This window comes from Salarias fasciatus, chromosome 11 (assembly GCF_902148845.1).
Source record: "Salarias fasciatus chromosome 11, fSalaFa1.1, whole genome shotgun sequence".
Lineage (NCBI taxonomy): Eukaryota > Metazoa > Chordata > Actinopteri > Blenniiformes > Blenniidae > Salarias > Salarias fasciatus.
The window spans coordinates 1580469-1602842 of record NC_043755.1 but is presented as its reverse complement, the minus strand read 5'-3'; the positions used below and the strand labels follow the sequence as shown (position 1 = coordinate 1602842).

Below are 22374 nucleotides of genomic sequence, written 5' to 3'. Positions count from 1 at the left end.
CCTCCTCCAACTCCCCAGAGCTTCAGCCTGTGAGGCTCCAGACACTGTAATAAACCAGTCATTAACCTTAAAGAAGGCTGAAGTTACAATAACTCAAGCAGGGGAAAGCACAGATGTAATCAATCAATTTTGTGAATCATGTTTCACACAGAAATACCAACTGAGGGGCGTGGTCAGTGGCAGCCGGGGGCGTGGTCAAGCTGCTGAAGTGGGCGGGGCCGGGGACACAACGTGTTTGTGTGTACAAGCGGCAGCCAGCGACAACAAGCCAGACGTGAAACTTCAGCCTGCCTGAGCAGCACGGACCCCTCCAGCTCCGACAATCCCTGCCAGCACATTCGGTGACCAAGTGAGAGGAGACTTCCAGGCAAACACCGCTTCTGACATGCACTTTGATAAATGTGAGTATGGCGGCTTTTCCTCTGCACGCGCTTCTGTGAACGGGTTTTCATTCAGCCTTTAATGGTCTGACAGTCATGATGATGACAGGTAGTTGCCTTAACATCAGTGTTATTCTGACCTGACCTTTACATCTTTTTTTAATTTTCGATTTATTTTATTTATATACTCTACAGCTTCTGTTATACACGTTCAATAGGTTCAGTATTGCTGTCGATGTTGTCATGACGAAAGGTACATTTTAGATTGCTTTCCTAACACTCATTTAGTCATTTCAGTGATAGTTTCGTGTACAACACTTTCTATCAGTTGACTTTTGACGACACGACTCTCTGGGTGAATCCAAGAGTCTGGACAGCCTTTTGGGGAAACCCTGATACACCTCCGCCCTTGCTTCTTTTTCACTTCTCTTTTTCATTAATGCAAGACAAGCAAACTGCTGAGATGCGACAGAGTGACTTCTTTAGCTTCTTTCCCCCCCCCCCCCTCCTCTCAATACGAGCTTGACTGGGTGCATGTTATATTTCACTCTGTGAGCCGGGTCTGTTGAACCACAAAATGAGGAAACTGGCCATGCACTGCTTCTTTCTTTCTCTGAAGACGAAGCCAAAAGAGAAAGGTCGTTGGAATCCCCACCCTCCCACACACATGACTCAATGTCCAGGGGTTTCCACAAGCCACTATTTGAATATAGCACAGAGTAGCCTAAAACAGTGTTGGGACACTCAGTGTGAACTCAGATTTCATGTGTGTGTGCACGTGTGTGTGTGTGTGTACAACAACACACACAGCTGTGTTGAGGGACTTCTATCCTCTGGCAGTTCTCTGTGTTCTCATGTTGCAGCCTTATATCATCAGTGAAAATACCAAAGGTAGGATTTTTGGTGGCTGGTGAACCTGTAGTAACACCTCCTGAGCTTGAAAATTAAACTCTGTGGCTCTGACATATACCGAGAGGAGTCATGCATTCTCATGAACTGACCTTTCGTGTCTGCCATGACATATGACACATACCACACTGAGACATATTGTTAAGTCTTTCTAGTGGAAGTGAAAGTGGTATTTTAGAGAAGAGACAGCAAACAACCAGACCTCTACACATGCAGGTCCTTTAAATGTGTCGCTTTTTGTTCATTTCTTTCTTTCAACTGTGAGTGATTCCTTCAGTTTCAAGAGCTGCCGAGTCGCCTTGTGGCAGAAAACAGAGCTCAAACTGAAAAAGCAACCCGGGGGGGGGGGGGGTTGGGGTGTTGACAAGAGAACGCATCTCACTTCTGTTCTGCAGCACAAAGCACGAGGAAACTACATGTGTTGAGATGACGTGCCCGTGACACACTGAAGGCAGGAAGATGTGGTTTGCCTGTCTGCAGCGTAACGGAGCAAGCCAGGAAGCTGTCATAGAAAAAGAGCCGTGGCAATCCCATGCTCAAGTTTTTCTGATGAACCTCTCGGGGTTGCGTGACCACAGGATCCGTGTTCCTAATGGAGGAGGATCCTCAAAGCTTCAGATCTGGTCTCCTGTTCCGTACACAGGGTGGAAATGTCAATTTTATCTTCTAACATGTGTGGTGAGGCCTTCAAGGAAACAACCTGTTTGCTCACATCATGTCAGCTGGAAACATCAATATTCTGTTTTGTAATATTTTTTTCCTATTTGTTTTTAATTTCCTTTACCTGTACAATGGAAATGATAGTGGGGCGTCAGCAAGGGAAAACATGCTCATAGCACAGTGGATCTGATGGGCATGCGTGTGAAACGGTGAGCAGAAAAATGCCACAGTGGAGGAAGTGAGATGAATTATTTCACCGCCAGGGTTTGAATTGAGCCAATTTCTTTCAAATAATGTGGTCTTCTTATTTTAAAACAACTGTTAAGCTCTGCTGTTTGATTTACTTTTGAGGTGTGAGGAGTCTGTGGGAGTCTGACAGTAGATTCAAATAGATTTGCAAATTCTTAATAAAAATTTAAAAATAAACTGTAATAAACACGATGAAGTGGCATGGACTTTAAATCACTCTTATCTGTCTCCCTCAGGAAAGTCTGTCCAAAAACAGAGCTTTTCTGAATTTAAAAGCTCTTCAACATTTACAGAATCTGATACTCTTTCATCTATTATATCTACAATCAGAGACTGAATATATTCCACCTGCAAAAGAAGATGAAAGAAAAATCGCATTTTGATACTGAAATGTTCTGTAAGACCAATAACAGATTATTAGATGCTGAAATTTCACAATCATCATCAGTGATCATCTTTAGTCGGATGATGACTTATCAGCTTTTTTCTTTGTGTAAAGAAATACAGTGAATGGAGATAAATCCTGTACTTTCAGGAAAACTTTCAGGAAATGTTATTGTTGATGGAATTCTGAGATCCAGAAGTTCAAGTAAATCTGTAACAAAGCATTGATCAGTGAGAACAGTCCCACTCTGGCCTTCAAAGATATTTTAAAATAATTAACATTTTCAGAAGTAATGAATTCTGAATGTTAAAGAAGAAAACTTTTCAGAACAAAACAATTTTCAGATTCCGCTGCCGTCCCCGCTGCGGGTCCCTGGACGAGGCCGTTCCCTCCAGCTGGTCATGTTCTTGATGTAACCTGAGCCCACACGGCCAAATGGTCAATCCTCTCTCCCTTCGTTGTCTTCTTCAGCACCGAAGGAGAAGCCGTGTTGCACTCTGCCTACAGTGAAGAAACTTCTGGAGCAGAAGCGGAAGCGTGAGACGTCCTCGGTGCCGCCGTCCTGCTCTGCAGCCAGCCTCAGCCCTGCTCCTCCTGCTGCTGTCACGGTAAGCCGAGGAGTCACAAATGCAGCCAATTTTGAAGAAAAAAAAAACAGTTGTGATTTTTTTTTTCTTCTGTTTTTCCCAACAGTTTTCTCCATCAGAGTCATTTACCTATTCAGGTAAGAAATGGATATTTTCCTCTGCGTGCATAGGACAAGTCTGCTTTCAGAAATAACTGTAAAAACAACTAAGAACAGTTTCTCAGTTTTTTGTATTTAGAAGGGAGAGTCTTGATGTCAGTTCTCATTTCAAGCTGGTAAAATGACTTTTTTGGCATTTCATATTGAAAGCAACAAAAACTACAGAGTAACACCTTCCTAACCTTTCACAGGCGCAGTTTTGAACAAGCTCATTGCAGAATGAGTCTCGGCCGATGAATCACTATCTGTCCCCCAACATTTCCAGGTGCAGCAAGCAGCTACCCAGACATGGCAGTGAGCTACGAGCCTTGGAACGCACCCCAGGATTCCACGCTCGGCTACTACCCCGGCCTTCCAGGACCCAGCTACCCACAACCCTACAGCCTCCCCATGGCGTCTGAGTACAGCGCCCAGCAGCAGGTGCCGGGATTCGGAGACGCAGTGTCTCAGGCTCACGTCTCATATGTGAGGATTAGTTTTATTCACCTGCCACCTTCGCCTGGAAATGTCTGACTTTTGACCTCTCTGGTGACGGCTCTCATTTCACGGTGTGCACAGTGCCCGGGGCCGGCCGTGGATCTCAGCGTGACTCCTCCCTGGACCCTGGTGGATCCCGCTCAGACCGCGCAGGTGGGATACTGCCCCTCCATGGATGCCGGGAAGCTGGAGGAGGCCCGGATGCTGCTGAACGGGATGGACTACAGCAGAACCACCTGCCAGGATGAAGACGGAGACACGTGAGTGTTAACGAACGCATCAGTCAGTGGAGGCTGGGAAAAAACAAAACACACACACACAGAGTTTTTTCTTAATGAAACACGTAAACACAACACAGTTGTCTCTTGTTTTTTCTTTCTTGATGTGATTTAACCGCCGGTATTGATTTCACTACGTGCGTAAGCGAGTGCTCACTATTTACATCCGTACAGTTCCATTTTCGGTTGTGAGCTAAAAGCGAAAACCCACGTGTGCATTACTGTCGTCCCAGACCCACTGTGTTAAAAACACAACGAGTGAGTCAGCTCTTTATGCCCTGTGATTGAAACCCCAGATGAAATGAAAGTTTATCTGTGAAAAGGAGCGGAATTGATTACTACGACTCTCCGGTCTTCAATTAATTAATAATGTATCGTGCGCTGCTCTCGCTCTGTCAGCATCCTGCACATCTACACCGCCAAGGGACTGAGGGAATACGCCTTCGCCGCTGCAGAGAGGCTGAGAGACATAGGAAAGCTTGATGCCAAAGAACACAAGGGAAAGGTAAAAAAAAATGAAAAAAAAAAATCCTAAATATCCTTGTTTTTTGTAAATAAGACTGCTTGATTCTAAACCATCACAATAAATGTGCGCAGACCGCCTTACTGGTAGCAGCGACAGCGAACCAGCCGGAGATCCTGCAGGACCTGCTGTCATTAGGAGCGGATATCAACGCCTGCGACGTTAAAGGACAAACCGCCCTTCACTTGGCGGCTCAGTATGGATACCCCGAGGTCCTCCAGGTCAGGAAACACACAAGTGCTCCTTCACTCCGCCGCCATGCAAAGAGTTTGCAAGACAGAGCGTCCTGACTTCACCTGCTTTGTTTTTTGCAGGCGATTCTGTCCAGCAGGTCGGCCTTCGACCTGGAGACCCGCAATTTTGAAGGTAGTGGATCGTTTTAGGAATGGTGGAAAAAGAATTGGTGACATTTATTGGATCTAATTATGTAACTGAGAGAAAATGACGGCAGAAAAAAAAAGGATGACCATGATAAATTGAGATTCATTTCCTGCACTGACTCTTTGTTTCAGGTATGACTCCGTTGCACTGCGCGGCCATTTCCCACAGCGTCACCGTGAAGGCCTTGTCCACCGTCGGCCTGGCTGACGTCAATCTTCAGACCAAGGCGACCGAGAAGCTGTCCTGTGTGCAGATGTTACTCACCGCGAGGGCGTCCCTAACCAGCCAGGTACCGGCGCTCTGTAGGTCGACCGGCGGGAACGGCACTTTGAAGTTCACCGTGCTCGAGTCTGACCTTTCGCTAGACGTGCACGGCCGATATGGGAAGTGCCGAGGTTTTAACCAGCATGATGTCACCGTGATACATTCACACGCACGCACCTTGTTGGACACATGAACAGAAGTGGAAATCACAGAACAGTTCTGAAGCTGTGAACGGCATGAAGCGGAGAAACGTCTTCCAGGACATTTAATGAAGTCCAGTTCAGCCGGTTCACTCTGCAGCCAGAATCTATAGAACCTCCCTGAACAAATGTGGAAACGCATAGACGGGCTTCTCTGGCTGCAGTTAATTGTCCACCACTTCCTCCTGATGCTGTCGAATGGTTTCGTCCGTTGCTGAACGAACCAGTGACATGGAATTTCCACCGTTGGACTTAAATCTCTTTGTCAGACTGACTGAAGTTTTTTTTTCCTTTTTTGTTCTTCTTCCTTTTTTTTTTTTTTTTTTTTTTTAATCACGTGTAATTCTTCAATTCCAGGAAATCAAAAGTAACAAGACTGTGCTGCACTTGGCGGTGAAGGAAGGGAATATAGATCTGGTGCGCTATCTGATGAGGATTCCCCTGCCAAACATGAAAGACTTTGTGAATATGAAAGTGAGTACCACTGATTGTGAAACTCACAAGTGGACTCATGGTGATGTAACTGTGACTGCGTGTAGGGGGGGGGGGGGACAAATAAATGCTGAAGCTAATTCTACGCTGACTGTAAACAGTCTGAGTCATGCTTTGTGTGTTTTTTTTTTTTCTTTTTTCTTTTTCTGGTGAAGGCTCACGGACACACAGCTTTACACATGGCGGCCGGACTCCACAACAACCCCCACCAGGAGGAGATCCTGCAGCTGCTGCTGAGCCGAGGAGCCGACCCCAGCATCCGCAACCTGGAGAACGACCAGCCGGCCCACCTGCTGCAGAGCGGCGCGCAGGGCGAGCAGGTGAGCCGAGCCGAGCCGAGCCGAGCCGAGCCGCAGCCCAGCACCGCTCCCACAGACACTCACTCTGTTTCGTTCCGTTGACTTCCAGCTCAGGCTCATGCTGAAGAAACGGAGCGCCTCCTCCCGCCGACGTATCGTGTCCTTGCAGGACCAGGAATGATTTAAAAGCACCTGTAATCCCCATTTAGAGGGAGCGAGTCTTAAAGATGGTTCCTCTGTTGAGCAGGGGATTTACACATCATTGTGATGAGACTGTGGGAGTCCCTGGCCTTTTTACCGACCGAGAAACTCATTCTGGAGCATTGATCTCTGGATACAACGTTCTGTTTGATAAACAATATTTCAAGATGAAACTATGCTTACTGTAAAAGCTATCGACGCTTTATTTATCCCTCTACGTTCAGGGTGAGGTTTTCATGTGTGGGTGAAACATTTTATTTCAAAATGTCATTGAAAAGTCTTGTTTAAGATTTTAAATGATTTGTGTATTTCTAGAAATCTTATTTTTTTCATATTGAAATAGAAAGCATTAGATATGCAGGTACTTTCAAAGTTAGAACAAAAGGAAATGTTATTTTTTTCATAATTTAAACTTGTGTTATATGGATTCATCACAATCAAAGTTTTAAAAAAGGTAGTAACTTTTATTTAGAGTAGTTTCAGTCATTCTATTTTAAATAGATACACCTATTTATGCACTGAAGGAAAGTGGATTAATGTTCATTTTCCAAGTCGGCTACACTCCCACTTGTAGAACGTTGATTTCTGTGAAATCGTGAGACGATGCTTTGGGACCATGTCCCTGAATCCCCTCTGATTCTCACCTTCAGTAAGTTATCATAGTGATACACTGCCTTTTGATTTCAGTCAGCATGTATGCTCATGTTAAGATTGCATGTGGGAGGAACCTCTCGCTTAAGTTGATGCTTCTCTTCTGCGCTCATCATCCATCTGTGAGATGAGGTGCAACTTTCTGAGCGGAAAACGAACCTTTACTGTGTAAAATTGCCATGTTTGTGAAAGTGATGTTTTTTTCCCTGTCATAGAGGCGTTGCACGAGTACGTGCGATGACAAGTTGTCTGTCTGCTGTCTGTAGATTTTAGTAATGAGTCATCAGGAAAAGTACAATAACACTGGTTAAGTTCACTTTTTATAAGAATCAGACTAAAATCTTAAGTGTCTCATTCACTCATAGTTCTCGCTCTCTCTCATATGTACATATATATATATATATATATATATATATATATACATACATATATACACATATATATATATACATATGTATGTATACTGGAAATCGGTTTTTACATTTACACTAAAAGAGTATTTATTCCTTATTCATTATATTTAGTAAGTAAGAGTGAAATGTGGCCATGGATGATTCATTCGGGTGACACATTTCTCTCCTGTGTGTCATCTCTGATATGACACACGATGTAAATTCCTGCAAAGCCAAACAAAAGATCAATCACACAGGTAAACCACATCACCCTAATTCTTTCTTTGCTTTGATGTAGCTCTGAACAACATCATTTCTGATTCATAGAGCTTTTATGATCATTGAATGTGCTCTTGATAACGTGTTTGATTCAACAAGATCATTTTTTGATAGTAGCCTGTCTCTGTCCGTGGGAAGTTCAGGAAATATATTTTTAATTATTTTTTATGCTTTAACGTAACAAAATGTACTTTTCAGTAAATTCTCAGTGTGTAAACCAGTGGTTTTCGAAGTGTCGGGTAGTTTAAATTAAACCTTAATTATGAAGGTTTTATCAGTTCTAAACCATACATGAAGAATACCCAGCTATGAAAAGTAATGTTTTTTTTTTATTGTTGTTTATGGATTCTAACTTCTATTAAAAGTTCTATAAAGCTAAATAAATGAGCTAAATAAAGGTCAGTGTGTGAATCAAGCTCTTTGAGGCTCTCGTTCTCAACACTTTGACAACATCTTAAACCACTGATGCTCAACATTTCTGAATATTCTTAACATGTATCAATGATCTGCTGTATTTATTATATATTTTTTTTCATTCCCATTATTCTGTTCAACTCTTTGTTTTTTTCAAATGGAACAAAAAAAGATGCTGAGCTGAAAACAAACTGATCAAAACTCTATTGATACACAGGGACAGATTTATAACTTTGTAATCATGCTGTTGATTTTATTGTTTTACAGAAGTAAAATTATGGAAGAAAAAAAAGACATGCTTGTTGTATTTGCTTCATTAAGTGTAGTGATTGTTCTTTTTTTTTTTTTTTTTTTTTTTTATTATTTTGCTTTTAAAATCACATCCTTGCAGAGACGTTTAGTCCTTCTGGTTGCACCATACAGAGTGATGATCTAAAGACAGATATTTTTGCAGACCTTCTGGTTAATTGTGGTTCAGGTTAGGCTGAGTCGGGACACCCTGTTTATTGAACATCCAGCTGGCAGAGGTATATTAGCCATTAAAGGAAAAGGCCACTAAACAGCTGGTGTGTGTTTGTGTGTTGCTGCTTGCACGGATCCCACGACGAGTCGTCTCTTCTCTCAAGGATGTTTTCTATACAGCTGGAGGAGGTACTGGAGAAAGAAAAGAAGTGAAAACATTAGTGGGAAAATGCACCTATAATCCAGAGACAGCTCCGCCCAGTGAGATGAACTCACCCTCTGTCTTTGGGATTTGGCTCCCAGATGAGCTGGAGCTGCATGTGAAGTTGAGAAAGGTTATTGATACATGAATGCGTAGTATATTGATATATGGTTGTGCATTTTGAAAACTGTGGCAACAACATACTCATCATTAGGCTTTTACACCCATCAGCCATAATGTAATGACCGCTTGCATCTCTTTATCGTGACATGTTTGGGATGGTGGGTATATCAGGCTGCAACTGAACAGTTTTTTCATCAGCTGTTGTGTTGAGTTTGAATTACAGCTAGTCTGATAAGAGCTAAATTGTATTGGCTATCAGAACAGGAACGGGAAAACCTCATGGGTATCCCAGAGCCCTTGGCGGCAGGGACTCCAGCTCTCCCTCCAGTCTGTATCAGGCAGGTGGTTATAATATTACGGCTGGTCAGTGTAAGATCTAACGCAGTTGAAGCCACAGGATCCTGCAGAGGAGCGTGAAAGTCGCTGTGCAGCGTTTTGTCCTGTGGAAACAGCAGCTCTGGTCTTTCTACTGGTCTTGCCATTCAAGCAGCATGCGATCAGCTGAGAGGAGCCGCTGCCCGTTCACAACCAACACCAGAGGAGTGCGACGCCCAGGATTCAAAGACTGCTCCCCAAAAACAGGAGCTGGGGCGACACCGGGGCAGGAGCCACTAATGACTGCAGCCACGCAGTGCTGCGTGAACTCGTCTGTGTGTTGGAAGTGCGTTTTTGGGTTTGTGAGAGCAGGACGGGGAGGGGACGTTTAGAGAAGAGGCATCCAGGGCAGGAAATAATAGGGGGAGCTTTTTTTTTTTCCTTCAACTTAAAAAGATGTTTTTTTTTGTTTACAGCTGTTGAGTGAAAAATTCAAGATCATACAACATGCACAGAGAGATCATCCACTAAACCTTGCATAACTCTTACTTGGATGAGCCTTTTACACATTTTGTGAATTTTTTACCTGTTTGAAGAATGATAGATAAGTTACAAAGGTAATCATTTTGGGTATTTTTGATAAAAAAAAAAAAACCTCTATGTTACAGATGTGAAAACTTACTTAGTGCTATTAAAATGCCAGAGACAAACATAATGACAGCAAGGATAACCCCTGTGGTCCGCAAAGTCTCATAGTCTACAAGGAACAGAACCACACATCACTTCACAGTTGCAAAATAGAGTGGGGGGAAAAAAATGCAAATTTTACTGTAATGTATGTTACACGTCTTACCATAATCAAAGTCACTTTGATCAGGAAACAATGCTTCTGCAAAGAGAAAGAGATCATCACTTGTCTTGCATGTAAAACAGACGCAGTTTAAAGGGTGTTTCATTTCCCCACAGCTGACTGCAAGATTTCCAGCTCTCCAAGATCTGCAGGCTTGGCTCTGTCACTGCTCCAGTCCTTTTTTTTTTCTCCACTGAGAGGCGCACAATGCAGCATCTTTGCTCAGCAGAAACAAGTGGGTTACCAGCCAGCAGCAGGATGGAGTCAGACCCACCAGCACAGAACAAAGAGGGAGCACTAATGGTGTCAAAAAATATATATATATATATAAAAACACATGTTTGGATATTGATTCTGTGTCAAATGATTTATCTGTTAGTAGTTTTATTGCTGCATTAAAATGTCCATCCAGAGTGATGCAGGCAGCTGCTTCCAGACTGTGGAGATGTTTACATGACAGTAATGCAGCTTGCATGCTGCTGAGCCTTCAACTCTCAAACTGCTGAGCTCGGACTTTTTTTTTTTTAATTCAGCTCTGCACTTTTTATGAATAGTTTCAGAGGAACAACATGCTAAACGGTTTTATTTTATTTCATTATTATTTCAATGGAGGATTAAGAGCGGAATTCCCCTTTTGTTGCGACACTTACATAATGCATCAAAACCCAAAACCGACTCCCACTGAAGGAACTGTGCAGCAGTCAGAAAAAAACCCGACACAGATAAATGTGAAAAGAACTTTTCTTTGTCAAAAACATTATGATACTCCCGAATGAGCACACACACTAATTTAACAAGTCTGTAAAGTATGTTAAAGGTGAAAATTCATGCTGCATTTAGATGGAAAAAGAGTCAAACCTGTGGTGGCCATGGCTGCAGTGCAGAGATGGAGCAGAGCTCACCGATTTAGCAGGTTGCTGGGTTGCAGTTTGAGACTGGATACTGAGCACAGAGAGCAGCAGCAGCAGCAGCTCAGGGAGCCTCGGAGTGGAAGCCCCGCAGGGGCCCCCTGGTGGTGATGGCGAGGCATTGCAGTCACCCACAAAAGTGGTGCAATCCAGGGGTAATCCTAGTGCTACAAAAAAAAAAAAAAAAAAGTGTTTGAGCTGCAGATTGCAGAGGATAGTGGGTCAGCCCCAGAAAGTACAATTTTACCACAAAGTCAAACATTTTAGCTGCAAAATCTCCGGCAGCGGCTTAAATGTGGTCAGGATATTCTTTCTTGTGGTGTAAAAACGTGTGGCGAGGTTGTTACTTTCTAGTTTTAGGTACTTTATTGTAACTGTTATCTCTTCTAGTAAACACTCCCACGTCCAGATAAGCAGAAAATATGAATGAAAGGCACAATTTTTAATCTTTAGGTTTAATGGCAGCAGTATGTTTCAATTAAGTTGGGACAGAGGTGTATGGGCTCATAATACGCGACTTTTGTTGAATAGTATTGGTCCATGTTAAAAATGAGAATGTCTTTAAAAAATGTTTTTGTCATATCTAGACCAATATTTGGCACTATATCATAAAAATGAATCAAAGTGAATAAATCATGTGTCTATCATCACGTTTATTTTGATATACTATAGCCACCAGTCTGAAAAACACAAACAAAAAATGTGATTTATATGATATGTCCAGTAACAAAAACTGGAAGAGTGACGGTGCTGAAGTGACCTACCTGCAGGATAAGCACCAGTTTGTTTGGCACATAAACAAAGTCAAATACATGTTTGTCAAGCAGCTGGAATCCAAAAAACCAACAAATAAAGAACATTCCTCTGGTAATCAATTCCTATCCTGGTAATCAATTCCTATACTGCTGCTGTCATATTTAAAATTCATAAAATAAGCTTTTATTAAAATTCTGTCACTATTCTGCTGTGAATGTGAGCTTTCAAGAAGTGTAAACTGATTGTACTCCAGGAATATGAGCTCCCATGCTGGAAATGCACCACTTTCTGTCCCACGGTGTGTTTTTGTGCAGTGCAGGCAAGCTGCAACTCCGGGGAGAGAATCAAGCCTTACATCTGCAGCTTTTCCATTCACAGGAGCTGCGGGACCCGCCGTGGTGGAAAATCTGCCAATAAACAGCACTTAACATGGAGATAGGCAAAACGGAGCATTTTGTTTTTCAGGGTAGCTCTCCAAAAGCTGCAGAATGCAGCAGATAAATCATCCTGCGCTCCGGGCTGCTGGTTACTACCGCATGTGTAACTGAACTGTCTGCAGTGTCAGCAGAAGCCAGTGTGCAGCACTACAGAGGCCCTGCTGCTCGGCTTTACGCTCCCACTGCCGTAAAAGCCTCCATAATCACCAGAAAGACGAGGAAAGATTCATTTTTCAAACATTTTCTTTATTATAAGCATCGATCAGAAAGTCAAAAAATACATCTGGTAATCAAACTATGGCTACTGTATAAAGTTTGGCACAAAATCCACTGGTGATCAACACATAGAAAAAAGAAGAAAAAGGAAAAGAGTAACATGAAGAAAGTGAAGAAAGCTCTATGTTTGTGGAAAGAGTGTCTTCTGCTGTCATCGTGGTGTCTGCTGCCACCTGCTGGCTGCAGCGTGGAAACTGCAAAAAAAAAAGAGAAGAGTTTGAAAAGATTTGAAAATATTTCTTTAGAAAAATCTGTATCTATAATAATATTCATTCGGGATTAAGAGTGTTTGTCAGTCACTTACCAAACTGGTTGTCAGGACATTTAATCTGTGAAAACAGTTTAAGATTCTGGTTTTTCTCTTGGTAAACAAGTCTGAACCTTCCAAAGTTGGTCAAAAGTTTTAGAACATCCCAGTTTCGAAAGTTGTATTTTTCAGAATATTCTAAGGCTTGTGTATTTCTCCTTTTTAATTCTGCTAAGAATGGATTTTTGTGGCAGGACTGAGCTGCAGCTTACAAAGGCTTGCTCGCTTTGACAGCAGTGAGTTTGTGCTTGATCTCTTCAACAGTCTGACTTTCTGATTATTTCCTCCTGTTATAAGAATGTATTCATTCCTTTTAAAAAATCTTTTTTTTTCTTTTTTTTTTTTTTTTTTTTGCAAAATAGGAAACTGAGATGTTTTAAGATGATTGACCTTTATCGATACAGCCATCAGGAATGCTCACCTCTTTGCACACCAGCTTCTGCATCAGGACTTCGGGCCTTTGACTTCTCGGGTTTGCTGCTGCCTGAACAGGTACATTTTCTGCCTGTTTACGGACAGAAGCACAAGAGAAGGCTTTACAACCTATCTGTTGGTATGTGTGCTAAATGTAAAAGTGGTTTTGAAAACAATACAGACTTGAAGTTTTGCCAGTAAAAAAGCCTAGAAACTCCTTATAAGCCACCAGCTTATTGGTCTTTGACCAGGAATCAACGTATGTGCTTGAAACACAGCAAAGATCACCTTTCAGTACAAATCACTCAGAGTGGTGAAATGTGTCTGGTCATATCTTGAACTCTTCACCGTTCTCAGTAGGCTTTGCCAACATTTAACGAGTTTGTGGATTGTCATAAAGACAGACTCAGAGAAGTGGATTTTAATTCTACGCACATCCACAACAAACTGTATTTTCAGCTTTTAAAGAGTGAGTTTTCTTTTTTTTTTTCCCTTCTACTGTTCATGAGGCTTTACACAGCAATCCACAGGGGGGCTGACACAGCGAACACATCCGGTGAGGGATTTTCACATGGGACTCACATGATCTTCAGCGGTATGTGCAAATAAACAACTGAAGGATTAAAGTTGCAAAAACAAAATTAAAATCTCATCTGTACCAGGCCGTATTTTCAATATGGCCGGTTTGACTCCATGGAAAATCTTAAGAGGCAGTTTTCAAGTTCCAGGTACTGAGCTGCTGAGAACACACTCCAGGTGCATCGTCGAGTTCAGCGACGGCGCTGCCAACTTAACTTTAGTGCGAGGCAGGAGCACGCAGTTGGCAGCACTGATGAAATAGCCAGAGATCCCAGACTGACCTACATACTGACGGGATTAAGAATAAAACTGGAAGCATCTTTTATTCACTCGCGTCGCCGTCCGCATGGGGAGGCGCCAGCGGTAACCCATGGCTGTTGGTTCTTCTAAAATTTCAAACGCAAGATTTTAAATGGCAAATATCCCTAATAGTCTTTCATGCTGCGCCTCGAGGACTGGCCCGTGGGCTTCGGCGCCACACTTTAAAAAGAGCTGATTAAAACAAGATCAAACAGACTTTCGCTTCAATTCAACAATGTTTTAAGGAATCAGCTGATCTTGAGAATGTGGAAATGTTCAATCTGGAACTTTCCAAAACGGCCCAAAGTTTAGACGTGTTCACAATTTTGATCAATCTGGAGAATCCCCAGTTTGCCGTGAGGAAAGGCTGTGGACGGCCTCGGTATCTTTGATTTGATGAAAGCTTTCCAAATGAAAGCAATGTTTGAAACGGGAAAACCTCATTTTGGTGAAAGCATGCAGCTGATCTCCGCCTTCCACCCACCCAGCCTCACAAAGGTGAGAAACAGTGGATCACAAACACATCTTTTAGTGAAACAGACACCCAGTGCTGGCTGCTTTTTTTAAGCCAAGGGCACAACATTCTTTAATTCGACTGTCCTTTCATTAATATACGCAATTCTGGTCCAAAACGACTAAAAGTCCTCACGGAGCACAGCTGCTGGGTCACTTTGCTTATTACCAAATACTGCGCTTGGAAAAAGTGGCCCAGACTGAATTATTTATGGGCCTTGGTTCGGGGCTACCCCTGGCAGCGGCACTGAGCTCTCAGGTAGGCGGAGGAACCCTAGAAGGACAGTGGGGGGAGAGACACTGGCGTTGTGCCACTCCCGACCACACCTCTGTGGAAAATCTGAGTCTGCTTGCTCTGCAGCTGTGCCTGAATTAGAGGGGGTCAGCTCATGCGGACAGCGATCGCCGTGCGCTGCCAGCGGTCCGATTGAGTGTCGGAGCTGTTAAATCACTTACTGACAATGAGGGCGATGCCCAGGAGGAAGAGCGCCACTGCGAAGACCAGTCCGCCGATTCTTAGCGATTCATAGTCTGCGATGGAGGGAGAGAGAGAGAGAAAAAAAGCCATCTTCAGCTACAAACGACGATCTCCATTTTTTACTGAAAATGTAACAACATTGACGAGTAAAACGCTTCAGATAATCAAACTCTTCTCAATACAAGTTTAACAGCACAGAATTATGATGATGGCCTACATACAGACTGAAAACATGCATTAAAAAATTCACTTTGACTGATGGTTAAAGGCTAAATTTGTATCAGACTTCATCGTGTCTCATCATAATGAAACATCTTTTGAGACTATTTAAACTCAGTTTACTGACTTGCAAGTCTCCACAGAGATTCCGGAAATATAAAAGATCAACATGCCGGGTCTATTCAGGGAGCATCAGAAAGCGTCATCCGGTCAGTTTGTTTTGTACGATTCTTCAAAAGTTTCAGACACAGGCTTCATTTTGTCATGTATAGTTTTTTTTTCATTATTTGCTTTGTCACATTGAATTCTCTTGACCAATATGAAAGTTAAATCAGCCTCCTTTATCTCTTTAACTAATGATATTTCTGTTGATTGTCAATGCTGTTCCAGTAGTGGACTGGAGGAGGGAACCCGAGTACGAGCAGAAAACCTGCCCGTGCTCAGAGAGAAGCTGCAAACTCCTTTCTGGACTCAAACCAGGGACATTCTCACAGTGGGGCGAAAGTGCTAAACGCTGCACCACTGGACAGCCAGACGTTTCTGCTCACACAAAACAGCAAGATGCATCAACTGTTTTCTCTGTTTCTATATCTATACATCGATTGATAATCATAAAAAATATTCAGAATATAAAAACTTTTGGTTTCTGATGTTAAATTATGAAATTTATTACGTGTAGATTTAAAACCTGTAATTTTCATCATGTGTATTATTTGAATAATAATTCTGAATGTGAATTTTCAGGTGTTAAATCTTAACAGCGTTAACAAGTCACTGGTTGTAGCTTCATGTTCTCCCTTGGCAGCAGGCTTTTCGTTGATGGCTCTGTTTTGTCCCTACGTCTGATTCTGAGCGCCCATCTCTCTGTGGCGTACGATCAGTTCGACGCCATGAGCCCGTGGGTGACTGACTCTTCAGGGAATCCTGAGAAACCCGAGTCTGTCAACAACTCCAGCTTATTTGGCCTTGATGATCGAATCAAAGGGAAAATGTGAAGAGGGCAAAAAGAAACAAACAAACGCATCCGCTGTGGAAATAACGCCACTTCAATCACTGACTGATAAGAAAAAGGCACAGATGACTTCAGAATTCATGGTGGTTTTCAGAGAAACATTTTCCAGTGAATCCTGTGCATTTTTAACCTTTGAGTTGACTCAAAATCCACCAGAAAACACAGAATGTAAAGTATTTTGCACTCAGGCTCCTCTTTCAGGTTGACCTCGGGGTGAGAGTTTTCCATCACTTCTGGAAAAACAAGTTAAAAACGGCGCGCTCGTCTCAAACCTCCCAGATGTTTCCTGTGCGGCGGGTCGGCCGCCGTCTCCCACTCACCGTAATGAAAGGCGCTGTCGTAGTCTGCGAGGAGAGGAGGGGAGAGGAGAGGGGGAAGAAATGAGCAGCAGATTTACACGCCGAGCGAGCGGCTTCGTAATGTGAGGCTATTCAGCCGTCTGCAGGCTTTAGCCATTCATCCACACATCAGCCAATCTGGTGCCGCTGCAGAATTCTACACCAGACACAATGAGCGTGTAACTTGTCTACATTTGACTTTTCTCAGCCTTTTTTTTTTCTTTTTAAATCAAATAACACCCACCTTTGTCATGATCTGCTGCTGAAGCTGTGAAGAGAAGGAAAAAAAAAATCAGACCATAAGAAATTGAGCTGGTGTGAAAAAACTGGTGGTGAGTGAATCAAATTCACCGTTCAGGGAGACTCAACGTGACTCTCATGTGTTTTATATTCATGCAGAAGCTCCACAAAGTAACCCTGATAAGGATGTAAACACAACAAAGTACTAGAATACTGTTGATTTTCTGCATTTATTTGAACAAGCATGTTGCATTTTTGATGAAAGGGATACTTTGCAGTGTTTCACTGAGTAGATAAAAAGTTAGAAATTGGAGGAACACCACTCAATTTATTACATGTTCTTATCCATCACATCAGTTTAGGTGATCACTGCTTCATTAGAGAGTAACAGGAGCAAGATCTCCTCATGAAATGTTAAGTATTTAATGGTTATGACGTCTCGATTCTCTTTTTGAACGTAAAATTATCAGAAATACAGAACAAGCGAGTGTTTCTGCCAAAGATCTATACACTGAAGTGTGTGTTTGTGATCACAATGTGATCACTGGTCCTGTGTTAATATGCCACCCGCCCACACTGTATTATAGGCAGGAAATAAAACTCAAATCTAAAAATAATTTGAACAGGAAGTGCAGCAAAAGACTGACGTCATCCTCGCGTTCACTTTGAAGGTATTACTGCGTGTTTGCTGAAATGTTGTTCTTGTTTTGAACCATTTAAACTGTTTCTGAAGTGACTTCACTAAAGAAGATATTTTAAAGAGAAAAGAGTAACAAAAGAGATAACCTGATATTCACACTGACAGCGGAAAATGAGAAGTGAAACATCCTTTTTCTGTATAGAGAAGTAAGTAACTCAGACCATAACTGCAAAGTATAACTGAAACTTTGCGCCCAAAGTGAAACAATCTGGGATTTCTTTACATTCATATCAAAGACAGCTCACAGAGGCCATCTGCCCTAAAGTTTAGTATGGAATTTAAGTGGAACAGAATGACAAATAAACAATAACTCAGTGGGGAAAAGCTCAAGACAAGGAAACTGGAGGTAAGAAATAGCCAGAGATTAGTCAATAATTATGCAAACCATGCTCAAGAATGTATTTCTCCAAAGTGGGGCAGACTGAGCTTCTAAGAAGGAGGCGGATACTTTTCTATGCACAAAAACCCCCCAAGAAAAAAAACAACTTTCCAATTATCTTGAAACAAATTGACATTTTGTGGTCGTAATCTCAACTTTCACCTACATTCGAAGGCAATGTTTGTTCATGTGTGTAAAAAAAGAAGGCCAACAATTTCATAATTGAAACAAGCATAAATCATCAAATCAACACGGGGAAGTACAGACCCTACTGATCCGTCACATTTCTCTTCTTGCTTGTGGTTAAAAAAAAAAAAAAAAAAAAAAAAACACCTTGCGTGTTTTCGTGCCTACAAGACTTTCTAAAAAGCATCCGGTTCTTGGTATCGTTAAGTCACAGTTTCTGTCTCATGTTCACCGGCGTCAGGAGAAGCGGCAGAATAATTAGACAGCGCACTTCAGCATTGTTTGTGTGAGGAGAATCGGCCGTGAGAACAAAGTAACCTTGAAATAGCTCTTTGGAGGTTAAGCAAATACTTTTCACTTGTGCCGAGGCAACATTTCACATCATTAATGTGTTATTTTTACAGCTGTCATTAAAATATTCAGCAGACTGTGAACAGTGTTTTAAATGTCACCCAGTCTCGGCGGTTGCTTGGATATGAAGTGCGACGAGTAATGCCGAATTCATTAACAGGAATGTTTGCGAGCATGAGGAGACTTGTTGGAGTGGGAGCTTTCTGCTTCCAGCAGCTCTGGATGTTTGACAGCCGACACCTGGCAAAATACTTTTTTTCCTCGTGATTCAATGTGGATGCCAACTTGAACTCTATGAGATTTTGTATGTAAGTCGTGCAGCACAACATTCACTGGAGAACAGCGGTCCGAGCGCTGCGGTTAACGCCGACCTCACTGCAAGCCCGCAAATCCAAAATGTTAAGTCTTTTTCACAGCAAAGCCGAATAATAATTTACTACAACGGTGTTGACAAGTCTTTTAAACTAAAGACTGACCCAGGAGTCAGACATGAGAGTCAAAGAAGATGAGAGAGAGAGAGAAAAAAAGGAAAAAAAACTCACTGCAGGCAAATCTGCTTAACATCAAGCTCAGCTGATGGCATGCAGAGAGCAGAGAGCGACACAAATCAAAGAACACGACCTGCATTAACAACGGAAAACTTGGCAGCAGTTGGGAAAACTGATTATTTAAACTGCAGCAAAAGGGAAATGTTTATACAATGCTGACACGGCCTTTTGTCAGCGCGAAACACAGACATGAAACATTCGGGATGAAAAAGATCACATTCAGTGGATGTGCCAGTATAATGCTAATTAGAAGTGGCACTTCATAGACGATGGGCCAGAGGAGGCGCGCAGTCAAACAACCCTCTAGATAAATAAGAAAAAAAAGAAGAAGAAATCTTCAGCCCATGCATTGTCAGTGACCGCTGTAATGCAAGGAACTCACCAAACACCTCCCTGCCAAACGCTGATCCTGTTATACACACACATCAGTACATTTAGCATGGAGGAGCTCAGAACAGAGCCGGAGAAAGAAGAGGAAGCTGGAGAGCATGCTTAGAGGGAATCATTGAAAGCTACTGGAAATTTGGTGAAGAAGCTACTCACCAAGAGCGGGAGCCAGCCAGGAGCTGAAGGCCACCAGCGCCACAAGATCCATTTTTCCTTTATTCAGAAAAACCTTGTCAGGATGCAGAGAAAGAACACCAGCGTTATGACGGAGTAAGATCTGGGGATGCTGAGTCACTATTGGCTGATCAGAGTAAAGGCGTACTCAACAGACGGAAAGTTGAGACATTTAAACTGTCACTAAGAAGAAACTCTGCAGGCTCGACAGTTTCAGGAACAGAGGATGTTTTCTTTTCTTTTTTTTTTCCAACTATTCTGCAATTCACCTTGAACCTCTTCCAGAAACCATTAAACAGCCAATTCAAGCGAAGGATATCTGGTATTCTCCAGGACAGTGAGAGAGCTGAAGCCGACTTGTGCTCAAAACCACACTGTTACATGTGTGCCCCACTTTACAGAACAGCCAAAACCCAAACAGCAAACAACCCGAGTAGTGAGCCGCATCGTTACACAACTTCAACAGTGTTTGATTCCGCCGAGATGACACTTTTGGGCTTTACTTAATGAAGCTCTGAATAGTCACAGAGGAGCGCAACGGAAGACTCGCAGGCTGGCTCGGCAGCTCTCCTGGAGATGACGACTGGAATTTAAAAAGTAAAACTGAAGCAGTGACCTTCAGCGAGAATATGCCTGGTTGGGACACGATGCGCCGCTTGGCCAGACACCACAAAACCGGATCACTAGTGCGATTGAGAGAGGTGTCTCAATAATGTGGTCACTTGGCCCCGGGTGAGAGAGGATGATCTATTTCAGGCCCAGGAGGCTCAGAGAATATGGGGCCTGGCGGTCCAGGGGTGCAAGGCAAGGCGGGTGTTGAGTTGCACCCTATATTTCATCGGTGGGTTTGGACTGGTTTTGCAGGGTCATACACTTTGCAGATGGAGCAAAAGGTCTCCTGTGACTGCCTTTCTGTCTATATATTATCTGGCGCATAACTTAGGATTCTCTTACACTCATATGTTTACAGGCCAAGGTTCCTAAACTGGACTACTGCTGACTACTCAACACAGGAGTTAGGTCCGCAAACTAGAGCACGATATGTATGTACTAGTTACGCCAAAAAAAAAAAAAAGGGACAAGAATGCATTGCAAGTACAGTTAGTGAAGCTTTGCAGCTGCGGGAAATATATGGCATTAAAAATAAAATGTTTTGCATTGCAAAGATCAAAGCTTTAGTGGGAAGAAGCAAGGGTTGCCTCCTAGGCCCAGAGCACCACTTGGAGATTCATGCATGACTCGAGTGGGGGTGTGAACATGGGGCTGGAGTGCAGAGAAATGAACGTTTCAACCCTGGGAGCAGGATTAACAACAAAGGCCTGCCAATCAGCTTTAATCAAACAAACACAGGGTGAGTTATTCCAACAAGAACAGATCCAATAATCGTGTTTGTTAGCCTTCTGAGTCATATAGAGGAATATAATAGGGGAAAAAACCAAACAGGCACATAAAACAACTCTTAAAATGAATTACCACGGTATATAATAAAGTGGGATTAACATCGACAGTTAGTAATGAGGAAAATGAGATTTTGCATTTCACTTAAATTTGCACATTCAGACAACCCCCACAGTGAAGCAGCACCCTCAAAATAGACGCAGTAAACAAACACCTGTTTGTGTGACAGAAACATCTGAAGTTTTCTGGAGTTTGGTAATTGTTTGAAGGGCAATGCCTCAGCATGTTGTTGTTCTCGCCAGATAAAATGAAGCAACAGGCTACTATAAGTTTCTGGCAGAGCTCACAGTGAATAATAATACTTTAAAAAAAATAGTGTGACAGCAAACTTCTGCACCATGTAGAGCCTGCACACCGGCACTTATGCAAAACAAGCCATTGAAATAGTCTTGTAAATATCCATGTCAGGCATGTGCGTAAAGGCGCACTAATGGCTTAATGTTGTTAGGCCGTCACATGCCCCCACTGAGGCATGCAGGGGGGATGGAAGTTGTTGTTTTTTTTTTCCTTTTCTTTTTTTCGAAAGACCAGTGATGAAAATGTCTGCATCGCACAAAATCATATTCATGGCTTATATTCTTTGCTGACTATTATATGACAAATATTGCGCACAAGCAGCTTTAAGCGGACTTACCGTGAACCAGCCTCCAAAAACTTTAATAAGTGTTTGACTTTCTACCCCAGTTGAGCCAAACTTTGCTATGCAAAACAAAATAATAAAAACTTCCCCCAAACCCCACTCTATAATTACTTCTCCCCAAAGATCAAATATGCGCAGAAAAGTCTATTGTGAATGGTGAATAATAAATAAAAACTGGGAGCTGCGTTGAGCGGAGCTCGGTCGGTGCGCTCGGTCTGCCTCCTCCAGGTCTTCTTGTCTCAGGAATGAGAGAAAGAGAGACTCAGTGAAAGAGGGGGCGGGGTGCCGCTGAAGTTACTCCCCAAATTTGCCCCGCACGGGGGTAAATAACACGAGGAGGGCTGTTACACTATTATTCCCCTGTATTTTTTTTTTTTTTTTTGCGCTGATAGTAAAATATGACTCCATAATGAACTGTAAATCACGCTCATTTCCCCCCCTGAAGCAAATAAGCAGCATCAGACAGTGAGCTTGTTGCACTGCGGTGTGATTTACAGGCGGAGAAGGGGGGGGGCAAAAACACTGGAGCACTTTCATGGCCAGAACAGTCTGTCACTGAGGTGCAGCCCTCCCACACCCCTCCCCTCTCAGCCATATGAAAACTCATGACAAGGCCTCCCTCACACCAGACCGCCAAACCTCC

At 42.7% G+C, this 22374-nt stretch overlaps 2 protein-coding genes and 1 long non-coding RNA gene across 5 annotated transcripts; 1 reads left to right on the top strand and 2 right to left on the bottom strand.

Annotated features, from left to right (window-relative positions):
• Nucleotides 1-265: 265 nt before the first annotated feature.
• nfkbid (nuclear factor of kappa light polypeptide gene enhancer in B-cells inhibitor, delta) lies at nucleotides 266-8409 on the top strand. Its single transcript, XM_030102948.1, has 12 exons — nucleotides 266-401; nucleotides 3055-3191; nucleotides 3277-3307; nucleotides 3594-3793; nucleotides 3887-4065; nucleotides 4483-4588; nucleotides 4681-4827; nucleotides 4921-4972; nucleotides 5119-5276; nucleotides 5809-5925; nucleotides 6099-6263; nucleotides 6352-8409. The coding sequence occupies exons 1-12, from the start codon at nucleotides 386-388 to the stop codon at nucleotides 6421-6423; spliced, it is 1380 nt and encodes a 459-aa protein (XP_029958808.1). The 5' UTR covers nucleotides 266-385; the 3' UTR covers nucleotides 6424-8409.
• Nucleotides 8410-8924: 515 nt separating this feature from the next.
• Nucleotides 8925-11097, bottom strand: LOC115396642 (uncharacterized). The gene is made up of 4 exons (XR_003932394.1): nucleotides 10990-11097; nucleotides 10135-10170; nucleotides 9831-9867; nucleotides 8925-8955 (listed from the first exon to the last, which is right to left on the bottom strand). It is a non-coding gene; the product is annotated as an uncharacterized LOC115396642 (long non-coding RNA).
• Nucleotides 11098-12464: 1367 nt separating this feature from the next.
• On the bottom strand, nucleotides 12465-21956 carry LOC115396641 (FXYD domain-containing ion transport regulator 6-like). 3 transcript variants are annotated; one of them, XM_030102613.1, is made up of 9 exons: nucleotides 21726-21956; nucleotides 19616-19688; nucleotides 19455-19481; nucleotides 16913-16936; nucleotides 16651-16674; nucleotides 15078-15152; nucleotides 13237-13320; nucleotides 12813-12837; nucleotides 12465-12702 (listed from the first exon to the last, which is right to left on the bottom strand). In XM_030102613.1, the coding sequence occupies exons 2-8, from the start codon at nucleotides 19665-19667 to the stop codon at nucleotides 12833-12835; spliced, it is 291 nt and encodes a 96-aa protein (XP_029958473.1). In that variant the 5' UTR covers nucleotides 19668-19688; nucleotides 21726-21956; the 3' UTR covers nucleotides 12465-12702; nucleotides 12813-12832. The 3 variants fall into 3 exon arrangements, with proteins under 3 accessions (XP_029958473.1, XP_029958474.1, XP_029958472.1); XM_030102614.1 differs by lacking the exon at nucleotides 19455-19481; XM_030102612.1 differs by lacking the exons at nucleotides 12465-12702; nucleotides 12813-12837 and having other exon boundaries at nucleotides 13223-13320.
• Nucleotides 21957-22374: the final 418 nt, after the last annotated feature.

Coding starts and splice junctions, on each gene's coding strand:
- nfkbid (XM_030102948.1), top strand. Junction 4,066..4,482: donor CAGGATGAAGACGGAGACAC/GTGAGTGTTAAC, acceptor TCGCTCTGTCAG/CATCCTGCACATCTACACCG. Junction 4,973..5,118: donor GGAGACCCGCAATTTTGAAG/GTAGTGGATCGT, acceptor TCTTTGTTTCAG/GTATGACTCCGTTGCACTGC.
- LOC115396641 (XM_030102612.1), bottom strand. CDS start 19,667: ATGGATCTTGTGGCGCTGGTGGCCTTCAGCTCCTGGCTGGCTCCCGCT. Junction 16,675..16,912: donor AGCAGCAGATCATGACAAAG/GTGGGTGTTATT, acceptor CTCTCCTCGCAG/ACTACGACAGCGCCTTTCAT. Junction 15,153..16,650: donor CGACAGCGCCTTTCATTACG/GTGAGTGGGAGA, acceptor CCTCCATCGCAG/ACTATGAATCGCTAAGAATC.